Raw genomic sequence first — 20,670 nt, 5'->3', positions numbered from 1 at the left:
AAACAAACAAAGCTTTTTCAGTATTGTTAAGATCTTTTGTTGGGGCGTTCTCCGCCGATATAAATGTTGTCATCAGTGGTTGAGTGACAGGCTTTCTTTGTTTTCTTTTGTTTTTTGTGACACTGCAATTATTCTGTGAGACACAACACTAATATACTAGATCACACCTGTCATCTTTCAAGGCATTGACATAAAAGAAAGATAATACGAGTCGACTTTTCGTGACTGTCATAACTTGTAGGGTCTACCTTACAATAAAAAGTAACTTGAGGTGATTGTTGTTGTTATTTAGTGCTGCAAAAATAAAATGGTGAAAACATTTACATACAACTAAAGCCTCAGGGAGGACGTTTTAAAATCAGCCATTAAACAGTAGCAATAAGTCCAACAGTAAGATGATGTTCCACTGCTTATATTGCTCTCATTTCTAGACCAATGAGCACATCAGAAGCCCATATGCATCAGTTTTCTCCTTAGTATTAGTGTCTGTGACCACTAAATAAAATCATCTTTGTTTTATACTTTTGTTGTCCATAAACACAAGAAGTAGCAGAAAAATAAAAGCCGTACAGTTTCAGTGTGTCCCCGAATGTTTACATGCTTTATGATGATCTGTAAATGTTAAATGACTTTATGGGTAACAATCAACTTTATGTCCACTGGATTCACTGTTTTCCTTCTGTTAACAACCTGCTCCTCCCGATCTAGGTCAGCTCTCATGTTCTGATCTCTGTGCTCCATTTCATTGAAATCAGCACTGGAATAAATTATGTGTGCAGTTTTATATGTGTGTTGCCATGGCTACAGTTTGACGTTGGCATTTTAGTGCCAGTGGGAGGGGCTAGTGCTTGTCTCCATCCTAGATGCTTGCTTAAAATGGAGGAAAGAAAATTGCATTAAAATATCACATTGCCGTTTACGCATGTAGGAAAAATGACACGTTTGTAACATCTTTGTTTTCTCTGTCTCTGATTTCTTTTTCGTCATTACAGCATATAAGTTGTTTTTCTCAGCGCAGTAATGCAGGATTTTGCAGGATTTTGCAGGATTTTGCACAACTAGTTTGGATCAGTGATTTTCCATTGTTCAATAAGAAATGACATTATGATTGCATCAGTGTTTTTAGTCAGACAACGTTTGCAAATGTTCTTTGACTAATGTTCTTCCACCTGTGTGTGTGTGTGTGCCTGTTTAGACATCTTTGTGGGGACCACAAAAAATTGGAAGTTTACTATTCCCATGGGGATCAAAAGGTCCCCACAAGTCTGAAGGCAATTTTAAGACTCAAAATTTAGTTTTAGTGTCAGGTTGACAGTTGGGTTATGGTAATGGTTAGGCATACATTTTTGATGGTTAGGGTAAAAGTAAGCGACTAGGAAAAGCATTATGTCAATGAGATGTCCCCACAAGGATATGAATACACACCTGTGTGTGTGTGTGTGTGTGTGTGTGTGTGTGTGTGTGTTTTCTAGTCTGGAGGAACACTTGAAACAAACAAACAAACTGCACACACCTCACACACAAACTGATGGATTCCACTTTTCTCTCTTTTTCCTTCTCACAACGAGCTTCACCTCAGACACATAAGACAAGCTTTTCCACACCAAATGTTTATTTGCATTACAGTTCTGTATCAGCACAAATTCTTTTCCACATATATTACAGTACATTAAAAAAAAATCAATCCCAACTGTGTTTTTTGCCCAATGTTACTCGACTGCTTTGAAAATGATATGGCTGTTTAAATAGAGTTGTACATGAAAAAGCAGTAAGAGAAATTACACACAGCCATAAAGCATTGTGCAGACAAAGGTTTTCCCATCACCACTAGAAACCAAGGTAACCAAAGTACTGTACATACATGTTCAATGTGCCATTACATTATGAAGTGCTTTCATGTTCAGGAACACATACTTACCTGGTACCAATTACAAAAGGAAATACATTTCTATAGGTTCAAAGGATTTCAAAAACCAAAAAGGCAAAAGTAGGTCACTGTAGCAGTGCAAGAACGCAAAACGTTTACACGTAAAAACATCCAGATTAACAGATGGAAGTAGCACGAGAACATGATGAGACTAGCCAACCATGGTGACAGTCTGTCCTTCTCTACTGTAAAAGCTGGTTGCTTGATTGTCTCTTGAATCTCAGGCAAAGAGGTGAAGTGAAAAATCAGAGAGAACCAACTACCTGACGCAGCACAATCTTTCAAAAAGATGTTTCTGTATCTGGTTTAAGCTCACCGGGAGAAAAACGTCATTACTGGAAACACAGTGTGACTCATGGTCAGTCCCATCGTCCCTTTAAGAGTCATTATGTTAACAGTGTTTTTGGGAACACAGTTTAGCTGCAGACATAGACGATATAAACGATGGACATGGCATCAACATCTCAGCTTCCTGGCTGTAAATACTTTCATGATGACATCATCATGGGTTCCAGGTGACAGTGAAAAACACAAGAAACTCCGCTGGTAAATTATGTTCAGAGACTCACAAGACTGTGAGCATCACAGTCAAACACAGCCCTCGCCCATCATGTCCAGTTTCAACACGCCAGCATCAGTGTTGCCACATCCATCTTTTATACTGTTTGTAGACTGAAAGCATGTACAGTACATACACAGATGGTTACCAGCACAAAGGAAACATCATACTAAGAGTTTGCACCTTGGTGTTTACTTTGCTTTGGCGTTTATATTACATGCCCAGCTAAAAACGTAACACTGGCTGTCTCAATGCAGGTGTGTATTTATTCATGTATCTATTTTTATTACATTAAAAAACAAATGTATTTGTTGATCTTCAAAATGATCGAATGTCTGCTGTCACTTAACTGATGCCACAGAGTAGAAGTTTTATAGCATTAATTTAACAGAGATAGGACAACAATTCACAATGCCCATATAGATTACATAGGTACATGCTCTGTACATTAGGAGCTAAATACAATTAATATATTTTAACATTAAGATCATGTCTCTTTGGAATGATTCAGTATGTGAGTACGTTGTGTATTTACAGCAATGCACTGTTTTATTGTAGTCACCTTTTACTACGTTTGTATTATATAGTACATTTATATGTTATTTGTATGTATATATGTAGATCTCTGAAATGTGTGAATTTAAACAAAGTATTACATGAAGTTGTTTAGCCTTCAGGTAGTTGTAGTTACATTGTACAGGATTGTTCGTGAAGTGTAAAACAGAGAATATGATCTTTAACTGTCACGGCACAATTTTTCTGTCTTGTTTGGGAAAAAATGCTTTTGGTGAATTTTTTTAATTCAGAGGAAAGAAACAGTCACTACACAAGAACTCAGTCATGAAGTTAAACTTGGACATCTGAGACAGGCCACACGGGGCTACTACCTGAGTCTTTCTTTGGCTATTTATTGGCTAATGGCTGATAAACTAAAGTCATTACAAAGCATTTGACTGCAGATCAGATCAGATGGACAGCTAAGGTGAAAGTACAGACAGCACGAACTGTGAACACACACAAAGTTCCTTTTATCCTCACTGTGGTTACCTCATTTCTTTATATGGGGTAAACTGTTTTCACAAATGCAACTCTGAACTGTCCTGGACACTAAACAGCTTCTCTGATTGGTTCATATATATATATATTTATTAGGGGTGCAACAATACTTGTATCGATATTGAACCGTTCGATACAGTGCTTTCGGTTCGGTACGCATATGTATCGAACAATACAACATTTTTAATTTATTTTATCAACTTTTCTTCTGACGATGCTGTCTGTGTTGAGCGCTCAGTGGATCTGCGCTCGACAGTGCAGCCTAGGTGGAGTAGTTGAACGCAGATTCACTGAGCGCAGCGCAAGCTAGCAAGACAGAAGCTAAGCTCGTTGCAACATGGCAAATTGAACCTCCCCCACCCTCATTCAGATCTGGCGTTTGGAACTATTTTGGTTTTCATGTGACGTATGACCCTGAAGGTAAGCGCGTCATGGACTAAAGTAAAACAGTATGTTGGATGTGCCAGCAATGCTCAATTACATTGGTGGGAACTAGTGCGTTAGCGCAGTTAGCTCGTTAACGTGTTGGCCGTCCAGCCCCACGCACGGGGCGATCCGCGGTAGCTCGTTAACGGAGATTTGCCGTGTTGTGGCGTTAACGTCATTTCAGATTAACGCTGACAGCACTAGTGGGAACACAACGAATATGACTGCACATTTACTCCGACATCATCCTCGTGCAAAGACAAGTGGAAGCAGACAAAAACAACAAGCACGCATGCTACAAACTTTACCCGAGTCATTTAGACAGCTGTTAGCACATGATTCTCCTTATGGGGACCTGATATGTTTAATATGCTGCTGAGAATATAGCCCAGAAGAAGCGTATAGTATAGCTTTTATTTTGGAAAGAGACATTTCTGTGTAATAAACTCTCTTTTCCAAAGATGAGTGATTTCTCCACCAGATAGATTTATTTTATTACTTTGTTGTTTCAGCAACATTAAATTTAAAAACTGTACTTTTGAGTTAAAATATATATTTATAATTTTAATAAATGACAAATTAAAAAAGCATGAACATTTTTTTTGTATCGAAAAAATATCGAACTGTGAATTTTGTGTATCGTTGCACCACTAATATATATATATATGGATAGATAGATAGATATATATTGCAGTCACCTGGATGGAGAAATGGAGAAATACCTGACAGGAGATATAGGAGATGGCATAAACAGGGTAAATATGATTAAAGACAAATGGCTGAGTTGTATTTTTGAGTTGTATTTATGGCCACAACAAAAGCATTTCACTAAATAAGGTCAATGTTTGGCACTATTATAGCCTAGTTTTGTCATTTAGGTTGTCATAAAGGATGCTCAGTGAAGCAGTCAGGCTTTCAGTATAACTCCACTGTAGATATGTCAGATAACCACCCTCAGTCCTTTATGCCAGTACTTTCTGCAGGTGAGTTGTCCTTGCCAACTATTTGAATAATTATCTTTTCGGCGTTCTCTCTCCCTGCTCCGCTTCTGTGTCAGAACTCTTATGTTTTCATAACATATAAAATACAGACTCTATGCAGTCCAGTGAAAATCAAAGTACACCGTTACTGCTACTGTATGAATTAACACTGGTGCTAAACGTAGCTCTACAAGCTATTGAATCATTGTGGGTGTACTTAGGTTTGCATACAGCTGCATAGATTTATGACTGCACATTGTATCGCCAATTTGCTGAAGAGTGGATTAAAAAAACACCCCCAGAGGCCAAGATTTATTAAAGGGCAAAATGTCATGAAGCTCCAAGCATGGCGAAAGAGTTCTGCACGTGATCTACTAACAATATGATCATTTATAAACACAAAAGCAGCCGTGTCATTCACCATAAAGTGAAGCACAAACAACGAATAACAAACAAATAAAAAACAACACAGCTGATGAAGAAATGGGTAATACAACTGCCAATGAAGTAATACTCTTTAAGAGCAGGTTTTATGCTAGTGTTTCGCTGTGGGAACAGCATGCCCGTTCAGAGAGGCACCTGCAGGAAATCATTATTTGATATAAGGGGAAGTCTTCTGTTAGAAATCGCAGGGGATTGTGTGGCCTGTGTGTTATACCTAACCTGTACAATGCATAGAAAAACACAACGTATTTATTTACTGTCACATCCTGTCCCGTCCCCCCCCCTGTGCCCGGAGAAGCTGATGATAGACACAAAGCAAGTCTGAAGACAGTTTGTTATATCTATAAAATCATGTTCATGAACACAGAAAGTTGTGCTTTGATTTATGAAAGCAAAAACGTACAAAGCAGAAGACTGTGGGGGTGTAAATAAATCTAATTCAATTTCTTATTCTTTCTTCATGCTTTTGTATAGTGCCAGTTAACAACAACAGTTGTCTCAACGCGCTGTACAACAATAGTCCACCAATTAAAAAATCTGTCATGAGCATGCACAAGTAGGAAGGAAAACCTCCATTTTAACAGGAAGAGACCACTGGCAGAAACAAGGGCAGGGAGAAGGAACCATGTACTGGAGGATTGGAGAGGAGAGGAGAGAGACAAATGCATCAGAAGTGAGTGGAGAAGAAATGCCTGGTGTGTCATGGGAGCCTGAAACTAAAGCCATTCTTGAGGAATGGTGGATGATCTGCTGATCTTAGCTGGTTCCACAGGAAAGCGGCCTGAAAACTGAAGGCTCTGCCTCCCATTCTACTTTTAGAAACTTTAGAAGCTACAAGTAAATCGTCAGTCTGAGAGCAAAGTGCTCTCTGGGGATAATATATCTGCTTCCTCTTCCTGTACTGAGAAAACACAGCATTGCTTTCCACTTTTATGCTGATGACTGTCAGATCTATGTCCCTCTAAAGAAAAAATGCAGATACTTCACACAGCCATTACTTCAGTGTCTCGATGACATTAAGGCTTCGTTGTCTGTTAACTGTTAAATTCAATGATAAAAAGACCGAGGTGATGGTTTTTGGTAGCCCCACTGAGACCCCCAATGTGTATGTAGATTCCCTGGCCCAGTATGTTAAGCCAGCTGTCACAAACCTGGGGGTCAAAGTGGACTGTGATCTGAAGTTTGATAATCAGATTTAGGCAGTGGTGAAATCTAGCTGCTTTCAGCTCAGGCAGTTGCAAAAATAAAGCCAATTCTTTCACGGTAGCACTTTGAGACAGTGATCCACGCCTTTGTTAGACTCAGCTGGATTACTGTAATGCACTTTATATTGGGGTCAGCACATCGTATATTAGTCATCTACAGAGGGTGCAAAGTGCCGCAGCTCGTCTTTTAACTGGCACTCAAATGTTTGAGCACATTTCCCCTGTTTTAGCTTCACTTCACTGGCTGCCCATTTCTTTTAGGATTCATTTTAAAATTCTTTGATTTACTTTTAAAGCCCTCCATGGCCTCGCCCCATCGTATCTCTCTGAGCTGCTACAGCCTCATACACCCACCCGCTCTCTCAGGTCAGCTGATAAGCTGCTCGTGCATGTACCCAGGACTTAGAGGAGATCGTGCTTTTGCTGTAGCAGCTCCAAAACTGTGGAACGAGCTTCCTTTAGAGACGGGCCTCTTCTTTACCTGTTTTTAAGTCACTCTTGAAAACCCACCTCTTTACCCTGACCTTTGGCACCACGTGAGATGTTGGTTTTTATTTTTTAGTTTGATTTTTTAGTTGTTTTTAGTTAATTCGATGCTGTTTTATCTTGTTGTCTTTTTGTTAATATAGGGCTGTTTTAAATTTGATGTATTATGTGTTTTATTTATTTATCTTTGCTGTTTTCTCGTATTCTGTTGTTTTTAACTCATTTTCTGTACAGCACTTTGGTCCTGTGCTGGCTATGTTAAAGTGCTTTATAAATAAAATTGGATTGGAATATGACTCAGTTGAGTCAAGCTAATTATTCAAGCTAATTCACTGTCTGTAAGGAGGATTTCTAAATTTAAATACTGTATTTAAAATAAAGAGAAGCCAACACGGGAGAAAACACAACACTATTTACCATTTAAATGAACTGTGTTGATTTAAGGACAAATCTAAGCCCTGCAGAACACCGGCCCTTGAGGCCTGGAGGCTTCCCCTCCCTGAACCTGCCTTTGGCCTGGAGCACATTTTACTGGCAAAACCTGATATCAACCATACACAACAGAAATTTACTGGATACAAAAGATAATAAAAGTATCAACCACTTGTACAAGAAGGAGCAAAGCAAGGGCAACCGTTAACTTATAAAAGGCAAATGTACACTTTAGCCTCGTGTATGGTGGCAAAGCAAACTTGTTGTGACCTAACGTTTACAAAGCTGCACCTTGATTCAAAGTGATAGCACTTTTTTTTACTGTATATCAAATTATACCCAGTTTGCAAACACTATCTTTCTGGTCTTTTATTTTCAGATAGTTGATAGAGGTCTTTGGGATTTCATTATGTGTACTGTGGGTGCTCCTGTTGACTGATGTTCACTGAGTTTTCTCAACCAGAACTTACTGGTTGATGACTATATAACAATTTTTGGTGCTATTGAATGGCTTCTGTGGTGACCATGCTGAGGCTACGATGGGCATTTGGCATGCAGACTGGAGCAGACTGGGATCAAACCACTTTACTACTTGTGGAGTTTGATATGAGAAAGCAGAGTCCCTCTTTGTCCCCGGGTCATTAATGCTTTGTCATGATTTTCTTTTTATCCCCATATGAGCCATTTTTCTTGTTTCCCTTTATCACCACTAGGGGGTTGTATTTCATTTTATGTACTGGTTATGGTTATTTAAGGTGAAGGGCAGTGTTGGGAGGGTTACTTTTAAAATGTATCCCATTTGTCATAAGTTACTCAAGGAGAGTAACGTATTCTGAATACTTTGGATTACTTACAGTAATCTAATGTCAGTTGGTCTAATGTCTGACAGGTTCCTGAGCTAAGCTAAGCTGACACAGCCACATTATAAAAAGACACCCAAGTCCTTCTGAGCCAACAAGGATTTCATGCAGCTGCCTGAGCAGTCATTGATTTCTCAGATGGGATAAAGACATTTGAATCAGGCCGAGTCTTACAAACCTAAACCTAAAAATCCCTCTTCATTTTTGAAAACTCACTAACAAACACCTTTAAGACTCACAAGTAAAACCCACTGTGAAATATCACAAACACATAAGTGTTACTACATTAAATAGAGTTAAAATGTATCCTAATACTGTGGTGATAAATGGCAGAGGTAACATCCTTTCTTTTGATGAATTGTTGTGCTTCAGCCTGTGTTTCTTATTTTGTCTCCAGCATGAGAATTAGGGTTGGGAGACCAGGACTAAATCAGGGAATGAGTCCCTCTGTTCTCCTCCTATCATGCCCTACTTTTCTTCCACAAGCTCAGGATTGCTTTCCCTAATACTCTTTTCCCCGTTTCTACCAGTCTCTCATTTTCATTTCCTCATATCCATGTCATATGTCTCTTCTCTCTCCTCTCTCAACCTGCACTCCTTTTTATCTCTCCTACACTGTTATTTCAGCCATCTGCACATTGCACTGCCTTGTTTTACCTCTGTGTGTGTGAATGGGTGAATGACTGAATGTAGTGTAAAACACTTTGGGGTCCTTAGGGACTAAGTAAAGCGCTATACAAATGTAGGCCATTTATCATTCACCTCTCAGTCGAACTGCTAAGCTGGCAAGATTTTTAGAAATTCACAAATAGTTCTGTGAAGTGTTCATTCCTAAGAAGCTGTATGTGATGACTTGTAGACACAAGACAAATCTGCAAAGCTGCAGGTCAATGTGAAGCTTTTTGCTCCATAATATGGAAAATCATTAGGGGTTCTCACAGAACAAATCCTCAATCTGAACAAACTAACTGAAATAAAGTGAATAAAATGTCTAAGGACATGACCAGGTAAAGTGGTGATTCTAATCTGGCCATGGGTGTAGATACAAGTACATGTACACTGGAGAGGACTAATGTCAATTAGTCTTCTGACTGGCAGACTGAAGCTGTAGCCAAGGTGCTGCAGCGAGAGTACTGACAGGGACTGGAAAGAAAGAGTGAAGTTCTCTTTATTGGCTCCATGATAAATCCAGAGCACTTCGCTCTCAGACTGTTGACTAACTTGTTGTTCCTGGATAAAGGAAGTATTGGAGGCAGAGCCTTCAGTTTTCAGGCCCCTCTTCTGTGGAACCAGCTTCCAGTTTGGATTCAGGAGACAGACACTATCTCTACTTTCAAGATTAGGCTTAAGACTTTATCCATATCTACGGTGAAGAATGCACCATTATTTTTATCTCAGATACACGAACTGAAATCAGCTGATCATAGCGGGATCAGTAGGCAGGCAGACTAACCATTCCAAGGAATTGGACTACTAGGAACCTATTCTTGATTCCCATCCCTAGCAGTCGATCATCACGTCTCAGAAATGTAGCAGGAGAAGGAGGAAGTCTGTAGTGTTGCAGAATGTGGCATGGTGGAATAACTGAGCGAATCTCCCACTAAACATTGGGTTGGCATGTTTGTTATTTTAATAATTGCATGCTTTGGTGTTTTTGTTTTGTGTGAGATGTGGGCCACACCCGTGTAGGAGTGGTGATTCTACTCTAGTCCAGCTGCAAGCTATTTGGAGTTGAGTACAGGGAGCCGTTGATAAAGCAGAGAGAAAACAGGAAGGAGGAGTTGTTTTTTTGTAGGACACAGTTGCAGCAGGGAAGCCAGTTGACACTGAAGACTCCAGTATGAGAAGTGCACATTTTAAAGGAAAATAGTTTTAACCTGGTCTGGAAGATTTTGCTTTTTAAATAGCAAATGGGGTGATATGATATACTACCTTATCACCCTATTAGAGCACTTCGCTCCCGCTCTGCAGGCCTACTTGTTGTTCCTAGCGTATTTAAAAGTAGAATGGGAGGCAGAGCCTTCAGTTTTCAGGCCCCTCTTCTGTGGAACCAGCTTCCAGTTTGGATTCAGGAGACAGACACTATCTCTACTTTCAAGATTAGGCTTCAAACTTTCCTTTTTGCTAAAGCATATAGTTAGGGCTGGACCAGGTGACCCTGAATCCTCCCTTAGTTATGCTGCTGGGGGATTCCCATGATGCACTGGGAGTTTCTACTTCACTCACCCGTATCATTCACTATGTGTTTACTCTGTCACTCTATATTTAATCATCAGTTATTATTACTCTGTCTCTCTTTCACAGCACGCCACTGTCACATAGCTCCAGCTGGCAGATGGCCGTCCCCTCCTGAGCCTCGTTCTGATGGAGGTTTATTCCTGTTTATTCAAGGAAGTTTTTCCTTCTCGCTGTTGCAAAGTGCTCGGTCACAGAGGGTCATCTGATTGTCTAGATTTCTCTGTATTATCATAGAGTTTACTTTACCTTCCAATATAAAGCACCTTGAGGTGATTGTTGCTGTCATTTGGTGCTATATAAACAAAGCTGCATTGAATTGCATCATTGTTTAGTATTAAATTATCAGTGTGAGTCTGGAAGCTATTTCTGGATTCCAGTAGTTTATTGAGCAGACATCTTTCATATCTGAACGACGTCTGGTGTTTTGGTGCATCTTAGTTTAAGCAGGTTGGTATGTTAAGTAAAACTCTGTTTTATGCTGTATGAACAAACTGTTGTTGCTAATCTCCTGTTGCCTCCATTTAAAAGGCACCGTCCAATGAATCTCTGGTATTCATTTGTTTAATCAGTCTTGGTTACTGGCAATAATAACAGTATGTCTTCCTACCTATTCTTCTTTTCTCCATCCATCTGATATTTTGTGTTGTTGTGACTGTTGCTGTGTAACATCCCAGACTGATAGCAGAGTTAATAACACAGCCAGTAGCCAACTGCTCGTGCCATGTCAGGGACTCAGAACTGACAGTAGGTTGAGCTCAAACTCTAGAGAATAGAGTCTAGTTTAACATTGCTTTCTTAGATATGTTAATGCATCAAGAGATCCACCCGTCTATTTATACATCTAGCTATACATACATACATACATACATACATACATACATATGCACATAAACACAGCACATATCAGGCAAAGCCACTTTCTCGGCCACGTTCTCATGCATCACCACACAGATCCAATCACTGACCTCTCCTTTTATAGCATCTACATCTTCATTTGAAATTAATTTCTGTGTTAGTGAAACCAAATTTCTACTCACAGTGCAATTTTGGGTAGCTTGACAGGTAAAAGAATAAAAGAATCTCTGGTTTACACTCACGCTTTGCTTGGACTGTATGAATAGGGAGCACTCATTCATTTGTAGAATAAATACATTTGCTAATCGACTCCAAGTTTCCGGTCTCTTCAGAAGGCACCCATCACCCAGTTCTGCTATTCTTCATTCAGCTCCTTCATTTTTCTTTCACGCAACTTCTTGAAATGATTTACAGCTTTGCCTTCCATCCTATCTCAAATCTCCTCCTTCTATCTTATCTCGTTCCAATATTTTTATATTGGCATAGCAACAGGTTCTTGAAAGTCTTTTTAAATGTGGCATTGCACAGTGCATAACAAGCTGGGTTGATAGTAGAGTTGACATAACACAGCCAGTAGCCAATTGCCCACACTGTATCAGGGACACAGGACTGGCAGAAGGTTGAGATCAACACCATCACATTATACGGTGTCCATGTGATGATGAAAGCCAGCAGGATGGCAAAGATAGTCTTGGTTACCTATAAATGATGGAAGAAAGGAGAGATGAAGAATAAATAAACGTCCAAAAAGTCCAAAGATAGATAATCTGTGAACTCTGTCAGCTCTTTGTTTCTCACACGCTGCAGTGAGATGACCGTCACATAACTCACAGAAGAGCTGACCATGTTAACTATGCATAATATGTATTATGTAAAAAATGACAGTGCCAAACCTTTTAGTTTGAGCTACGTTAAAAACATATCCAAACGTGCTAAATTGCTCTGCACCCCAATTAATATTTGCACACACAGGAAAACAGCCGCTCAATTTCAGCTTGAGATAAAACATATCTGCTCTCTGTGTCTCGGGTAATCTCAAGGGTGAGACAGCATTAAAGCAACTTAAAGCTGAGATCCCAAAAGGTTGATTCTGTTCATCTGGACGTAGCGTTTCCAGTGAAAATGCTACGTCCAGATGAACAGAATCAACCTTTTGGGATTTCCTTACCTGGATGATTGAGCGTGCACCAGGACATTAAAGCTGAGATAATAATGACATCTGCTTAACAACTCTTCCTATGACTGTTAGAACCACTGACTTACATACACTGGGTTTTAGCTTGAAACAAAGTGAGTGAGGGTCTTCCTGTCATATTTTATTTATTCTCCAAGACTTCTATTCTTTATGGAGCCCCTCAGGGGCAAAGGTTTTGCGAGATCTCGCAAAACAAACTCGGGATCTTGCAAATTAGCCGCATTCTTCAGCCTTCGACCTCCCGTTAGCTCGAAGCTAACGGGAGGTCGAGACCTATTACAGCCGGGAGGAACACCGCTTTCCCGGCACATCGTGCCTTGACCTCCCGGTCGGCTTCGAACCGGCGTCTGAAGAATGCGGCTAAAACTTTTGCGAGATCTCACAAAAGTTTTGCAAGATCCCAAGTTTGTTTTGCGAGATCCAAAAAAAAAAAAAAAAAAAAAAAAAAAAAAATCCGAGATTCCAAGTTTGTTTTGCGAGATCTCGCAAAACAAACTTGGAATCTCGCAAAAGTTTTGCAACATCTCGCAAAACAAACTCGGGATCTCGCAAAAGTTTTGCGACATCTCGCAAAACAAACTCGGGATCTTGCAAATTAGCTGCATTCTCCCTCTGCCTCCCGTTAGCTCGAAGCTAACGGGAGGTCGAGACCTATTACAGCCAGGAGGAACACCGCTTTCCCGGCACATCATGCCTCGACCTCCCGGTCGGCTTCGAACCGGCGTCCGAAGAATGCGGCTAAAACTTTTGCGAGATCTTGCAAAAGTCCGTCTTAACTTTTTTTTCTCCCATGTCCCCTGCGGGGCTCCGTAATTCTTTGCTTGTGCAGAGGCTGAGTCCGATACTCAAAGCTAAATAACGAGTTCCTCTATTATTTCCATTATATGTCTTAAACTTATGTCGTGTATTAACCTACTTTCTTTTCTCTGGCAGCCATCTGTCTTTTCCTTCTCACTTGGCTTCTAGCAATGCTTGCAAATTTTCTTGCCACAGTCCGAGGACGGCTGATTGGGATTGAATGCCTCTCGGCTCCGTCTACAGGTGGAACGATCTCTAAAGCTGTGATGCATTCATCCCCAGACTGCTTTGTCACAATCTTTATCTTGGACCACCTTGAAGAGGGATTCATCTTGTGGATGGCAGAATTGGTTGTTGTCGGTACCGGAGTGGGGTTTTCTAGCACCTGTAACAAAATAGAGTACTGTTAGGACATTTCATAGCAGGTTTGACCTGTGACTTGCACAGTATCCTGTCTTCCTCCCCTTAACCCCAACCAGTTGAGGCAAATGGCTTCCCCTCCCTGAACCTGCCTTTGGTGGAGATTTCCTTCTGTTAAAAGGGAGTTATTCAATATTTAAATGTTGATTGTATTATGTAAGGTTCCCCGGCAGCTGCAGCCCAACAATGATAATAGTCCAGTGTCACCTGATAGATGCCAAAACAAAAAGCTACATCAAAAAGTAACGTTTTAAAATTTAAAAATGAACTGTTTCACCCATATTCATAAGGAAAGCAATATAATAACAACCACAACTTGAAACAAAAGTTCAAAGTCCTGGCAAAATCAGTACAATTCCAGTTAACGCAGTTCATTAATAAGAGGAAAAAAAGAAATCCACTCCAGATTTGGGGAATGACCTGTCCATTCCAGTCTAGCTCACACAACAAAAAATACTCCACTCCGGGTTTTCCAATGAATCCTGTGACTTTTCATGACATGGTGTCAGAAGTAGTCAATAGGGATAGGAATCGGTAAGAATTTAGCGATTCCCATTCCATTATCAATATAACTTGATTTGATTCCTTATCGATTCTTATTGGCTCCACTTTGAGAGTCACCACCATGTCTAAGCAGCATATCAGGACATTACATTCATGCAAAGTAATTACATGCTGTGTGGTCTAATGCGTGTGCATTTTAGAGGTATTTCCCCTCTTTTTTGTGTTCAGTGTCGGGGTCATTACTTAAAAGTAAAGTAAAAAAGTTATTACCCATATTACACAGAACACTTTTCCTAAAAGTAACGCAGTATTTTATTGCATATTGTCTTTGAATGTCTTTGAATAAAGACATTCATTATTTTACTCATTACGTTACCTTCATGTTACTCTGCAAAATGATCTTTAAAACACTGTCTCATAATGGCCATTTAACAATATAAAGCTACAGCCCCACACACCAACACAAATCCCTATTCCAGTGAGGACACGTGTCATCTTTGTCTTAGTATTTATGAAAACAAAGCTGACAACACAAAGCAAAGATGAAAACCAGCGCAAGCAATCATTGCAGTGATTCTACCGTAGAAACATGAACAGGTAGAAATAGAAGCTGCAGCCTGACTGCTCATCAGTTTGTTACAGGCTGGCTTCACCACAAACGATGGCTCACTTTACCACTCTATAAGAGCAATGTCAGCATTTACTGAGCTTTAACATCACTCTGGGGTTCTTGGCTACCTTAGCGTTAGCATGCTGTTTTGCAAAGAGCCGAAGTTGTGTTAACATTATAACGCAGTTGTTTATGTCCTGGAGCAGTCGTCACGTTGCCATCTCACTCTCCATCCCTTTGTGCATTAATGATAAAAGTAATGTCCATATCTATGGTGAAGAATGCACCATTATTTTTACTTCCGACACACGAACTGAAATCAGTTGATCTTAGTGAGAGGGCAAGAACCGATAAGCGGGATCAGTAGGCAGGCAGACTAACCATTCCAAGGAACTGGACTACTAGGAACCTATTCTTGATTCCCATCCCCAGCAGTCGATCATCACGTCTCAGAAATGTAGCAGGAGAAGGAGGAAGTCTGTAGTGTTGTAGAATATGGCATGGTGGAATAACTGAGAGAATCCCCCACTAAACATTGGGTTGGCATTTTTGTCATTTTAATAATTGCATGCTTTGGTGTTTTTGTTTTGTGTGAGATGTGGGCCACACCCGTGTAGGAGTAGTGATTCTACTCTAGTCCAGCTGCAAGCTATTTGGAGTTGAGTACAGGGAGCCGTTGATTGGTAATGATTTGAGCCCTTCTCTATAAAGGAGAGAGAAAACAGGAAGTTGTTTTTTTGTAGGACACAGTTGCAGCAGGGAAGCCAGTTGACACTGAAGACTCCAGTATGAGAAGTGCACATTTTAAAGGAAAATAGTTTTAACTTGGCCTAGAAGATTTTGCTTTTTAAATAGCAAATGGGGTGATATGATATAGTACCATATCACCCTATTGGAGCACTTCACTCTCACACTGCAGGCCTACTTGTTGTTCTTAGAGTATTTAACCCTTTAAGACCTACCATAGAACCAAATGCGCCAGAGCTTACTTTATATTTTTACATGCTGTAGTGCCATTTTTGAGAGAATTTCAAGTTGCTATACATTAATACAACTGTTATAGCCCAATTTTTAACAATGTGTATGCATTAAGTCCATAGTAACTACATAAATTGCAAAAAATTGAGATACAAAAAAATTGAAAATTGTTTTTGTTTTGTTTTTTTTTACATATATTTCTACTTAGAGATATTTAAAAGGTTTATCCCTCAGAACTTTAAATACAAAAAAGTTGCAAAAAATCGTTTCCAACCACAGGAAATTTATTTTGAGTGTCTTCATAGTTTTATTTTTCAGATACACCAATTTTTATATACTGCAGGAAAAACGAAAAACAATCCTATGATGCAAATTTGCAAAGAAAACAGCATGTGCATCAAAATAAACTATTTAAAGCAGTGAAATTTGAGTTCTAAGCATCCTAGAAACTATTCAGAGAAGCATAAACTCAAACATGACTTTTAAAAACACCAGTATAGGCTTACAAGGCCTACAAGTGAAAGAACTACATTTTCCGCGAAAATGACGTCACTTCCGGTTTCGGGCAGGTAATGGCGGACATGCGATAGTTCGCCCTGACGTCTGTTTCAGTGTTATGTGTTATGAAGAGCTGATTGGATCGGCAAAGTGTGTTTCTGGAATATTATGCTTTTGTTCCTGCAAGCACTTTTTATGCAATTTTTGCAAAGCTATATGTGGAAAGAAACCGTGACCGAGGACAAGCTGATGGCATAAGATGTAAGTACAACTTCTCTGGTTTCATATGCAAAAAAAATCATTGCGCTAGCTCAGGTGGTTCTGGTTCTACGGGGATTTAAAAATAGTTAAGCAAAACGGAGCATGGCCGCTCTGACCGGCTTTAAAGGGTTAAAAGTAGAGATGGACCGATCCGATATTACGTATCGGTATCGGTCCGATACTGACCTAAATTACTGGATCGGATATTGGAGAGAAATAAAAAATGTAATCCGATCCATTAAATATCAAAAAAGCACCTCACAAAACTTGCGACATGGCGTAACTCGGCTCATAACCGTAGCACGTCGGAGCAGTGTGGTCACGTGATAGAGCGGCTGTGTGTATTTGTAGCCTAGCTAGCAAACATTTCATCTCCGAGGAAGTTATCTCAGAGAGAAGTAAAGCAAGTGTGTAAGTTCATCTCTGAATGTTTGTAAAGCATTCCCGCGTTAAGCTTAACAACCAATATATGGAGCGACTGCCTCTCTCTCTCTCTCTCTCTCCTGTTGCTACTTCAATCGTGAAACTGCTTAATGATCAGCTGATCGGCTTTTCTGTCGTGAGTCCGTCTCTCTTGTTTGTTTTTGGCCCACTTTGCACCAGAAAGAGGAAACCAGCGGCTGAACAACAGCAGCACTATTAAGCTTGATAAGCTGTTGTTAGAATTTATTTAATATTACTTTCTACACCAGGATCTTTTTCTATGCAGCTGACGGCTGGTAACTGTGCAGGGGCGGATCTAGCAAAGTTTAGCCAGGGGGGCCGATAGGGCATGAACAGGCAAAAGGGGGCACAAAGACATACTTTTCTTTCTTATTCTCATTTAAAATATCTAGCTTTTAATTATTTAATAATTATCTGAATCTTACACCCAAAGTTTTAATCTGATGTAAAATGTATAGAAGTCCATTACTGTATATAGTAACTGTTAAGTCTAATATACCCTAGTACGTTTTAGTAGTAGTACTTTTTCCTTTGGGAAGGTACCATCTGTGCAGTCTGCAATTCTGTTGAAGAAAGATGTTGAATCTATTTAATTATTCTTGAAAAATAATTTTTTTCTGTGAATTTTTTTCCCCCTGCATCAAATTAAAGTTGATTACATTGATTAAGCATCACGAGGAAGAGGGGGGTTCCCTATTTTCTTTTGCTGGGAGTTTACAACCCTATTAGTTAGGTTGCTTAATATTTCTGCTAAGTACTCTTTAAAATACCAGAATAGGGAGGATGGGGTAGGTTTAACTTTATTAGATTGATCAGTGTTGCTGATCTATGAAATATTTTGGGTGCAGTGTGTTTTTTTTTACATACAGGTATAACAGAATAGCTTTAGTGTTGTTTTTTAACTTGAGTATGAACTTATACAAAAAGCAGCAAGATATTAAAAAAAAAGTTTTACTGATTAAAAAACACACTATATCGGATTCATATCAGTATCGGCAGATATCCAAATTTATGATATCGGTATCGGTATCGGACATAAAAAAGTGGTATCGTGCCATCTCTAGTTAAAAGTAGAATGGGAGGCAGAGCCTTCAGTTTTCAGGCCCCTCTTCTGTGGAACCAGCTTCCAGTTTGGATTCGGGAGACAGACACTATCTCTACTTTCAAGATTAGGCTTCAAACTTTCCTTTTTGCTAAAGCATATAGTTAGGGCTGGACCAGGTGACCCTGAATCCTCCCTTAGTTATGCTGCAATAGGTGTAGGCTGCCGGGGATTCCCATGATGCATTGAGTTTTTCCTTTCCAGTCACCTTTCTCACTCACTATGTATTAACAGACCTCTCTGCATTGAATCATATCTGTTATTAACCTCTGTCTCTCTTCCACAGCATGTCTTTATCCTGTCTTCCTTCTCTCACCCCAACCAATCACAGCAGATGGCCCCGCCCCTCCCTGAGCCTGGTTCTGCCGGAGGTTTCTTCCTGTTAAAAGGGAGTTTTTCCTTCCCACTGTCGCCAAAGTGCTTGCTCATACGGCGTCATATGATTGTTGGGTTTTTCTCTGTATCTATTGTACAATATAAAGCACCTTGAGGTGACTTTTGTTGTGATTTGGCACTATATAAATAAAATTGAATTGAATTGAATTGAATTGAATTTCTGGACTTTTCTGAATGCATTGAAGAGAATGGAAATCTCTACATTGAAGTTTACCAGAAGCCCACACACCAGGACCAATACCTACTCTTTGCCTCCCACAAGATGCATGGAGAGAAGTTCAGACACCAACTAAGGAGGATCAGAAGGACAAATGAAACAATATTGTCATCCCCTATGTAGCAGGTTTGTTAGAGAAACTCTGCTTCTCCAAGCATGACATCCCAGTGTACTTCAGACCCAGCCACACACTGAGACAAAAACTGGTTCAACCTCTACACTGGAGAAGCCAAACAGCCACTTCATAAATGCAAGGCACAACATAGAAGAGCCACCTCGACGGGACAAGACTCTGCTGTCCATCTGCATCTAACGTAAAAGGTCACTCTTTCGAGGATACCAATGTTCACATTTTGGACAGAGAAGACAGATGGTTTGGAAGGGAGTGAAAGAAGCCATCTATCTCTCCTGCCCTTAACTTCCCTGCTTAGCTTCTTATGTCCTTGTCTTGTCTTGTGTTTTTACTTTTCCCTGGAACACTCTCTCACAGTCTGTTCTCTAAAACCTAAAAGAGGAATTATGGATTGGATCAACTGGTCCCTAAATGCAATTGACACCCCTTAATGAGAAGTCTGGGCTTGGGTGAGCCTGAGTGCTGAAGATATCTACCTATTCGGAACCATGGTAACAGGGTTCTGGCTGATCGGAGCTGGCTTGGCCCTGACTTATCGAAGAATTAAGAAAGCAGAACCGGCTGTTCAAACCCCCACAAGGCTGCCCGCTGGGATTGGAACGATGGGAGAGGCGTGAGTTTCTCAAAATGGGCTCATTGAGTCAGCACGGATAAGATCTTGGAGAGGCTACGGCTGCTGTGAACACTCAGAATAAGATCTCTGACTGCAGACCGGATACATCTCGGAAGGGCTAGCTCGGAATAACATCTCTGGGCGCAAATTGGATGACATCTCGGGGAGGCACACTGCCGTGAGTTCTCAGAATCGGCTCCTTGAGCACAAGAAATGACAACATCACAGAACGCAAGTATGGCGAAGCTCGCGGCTCTCCAACAGGAGATTGAGAGACCAGTGTTGGACTGTAGAACTGCTTTGAAATTCATATGAACTGTTCGCACTAAAGTAAAAAGCACCATCACTTCATGCGGATACCCTTTGGCGCCAGCTGCAAGGCCGGAGCTGAACAACAACACCCTGATAACGACTGTGTTGAGTCTGTTCCTTCCCATTCCATGCAAGGCCACCTGGGTTGGCTGGAAGACTGTTTACTTAGCCTGGCAGGGCGAAGGACACTGTCTCAGCTGAACTCTTGACACACATACACTGGTATGCACACACTGATCCCCCCCCCCCCCCCCCCCTCCCTTTCCAAATGCCTTCAATGCTTGTGCCCTACCGGGGAAGATGGCAGTTGACTGGACCAGCGCAGACATAACCCTAATTTCCTTCGGCATTAATAAAGTATTCTGATTCTGATTCTATATCCACTGTAAACGACCATCTTTGAACAGAGGGAATAGCTTACGACACCAACTGTCTGCCATCTATAATCCAGTTTTGAGATCCCAGACGCCTTAATGCCCACTCACACCCTGGACTATTTGCCCTCGCTAAATCACATGAAACCCCGAAACCCTGGCTGATTGTGACCTACACCTGTTTTCGCACCTTGGCTCGTGTGATTAGGTAGAGGATCATTAAGGGGTCCATGTTCTCTTAGGGACACTCCCAATAGGACTTCAATCTGGGACTCTCCACCAATTACTCTTAGAAATGAAGAAGCTTCTCAGATGAGAGGTGAAATCTCTTCAAGGAAACTCAAAGA

General features: G+C 40.4%; 1 protein-coding gene across 1 annotated transcript in view; it reads right to left on the bottom strand.

Annotated features, from left to right (window-relative positions):
• Window positions 1-3,536: 3,536 nt before the first annotated feature.
• LOC118455093 (muscarinic acetylcholine receptor M4-like) overlaps window positions 3,537-20,670 on the bottom strand; it is a 71,291-nt gene continuing 54,157 nt past the window's right edge. The window contains exons 6-7 of the mRNA XM_087836067.1: window positions 13,580-13,846; window positions 3,537-12,167 (exon numbers count right to left, since the gene is read on the bottom strand). Coding sequence (XP_087692193.1) covers window positions 11,922-12,167; window positions 13,580-13,846 — 513 coding nt within the window. The 3' untranslated portion in view covers window positions 3,537-11,921. The remainder of the gene's footprint in view (window positions 12,168-13,579; window positions 13,847-20,670) is intronic.

Source organism: Neolamprologus brichardi, chromosome 23, assembly GCF_056152115.1.
Source record: "Neolamprologus brichardi isolate AB-2024 chromosome 23, ASM5615211v1, whole genome shotgun sequence".
In the NCBI taxonomy this organism is placed as follows: Eukaryota; Metazoa; Chordata; class Actinopteri; order Cichliformes; family Cichlidae; genus Neolamprologus; species Neolamprologus brichardi.
Note: the sequence above shows the minus strand (reverse complement) of the source record. Positions and strands in the feature narration are given on the sequence as shown.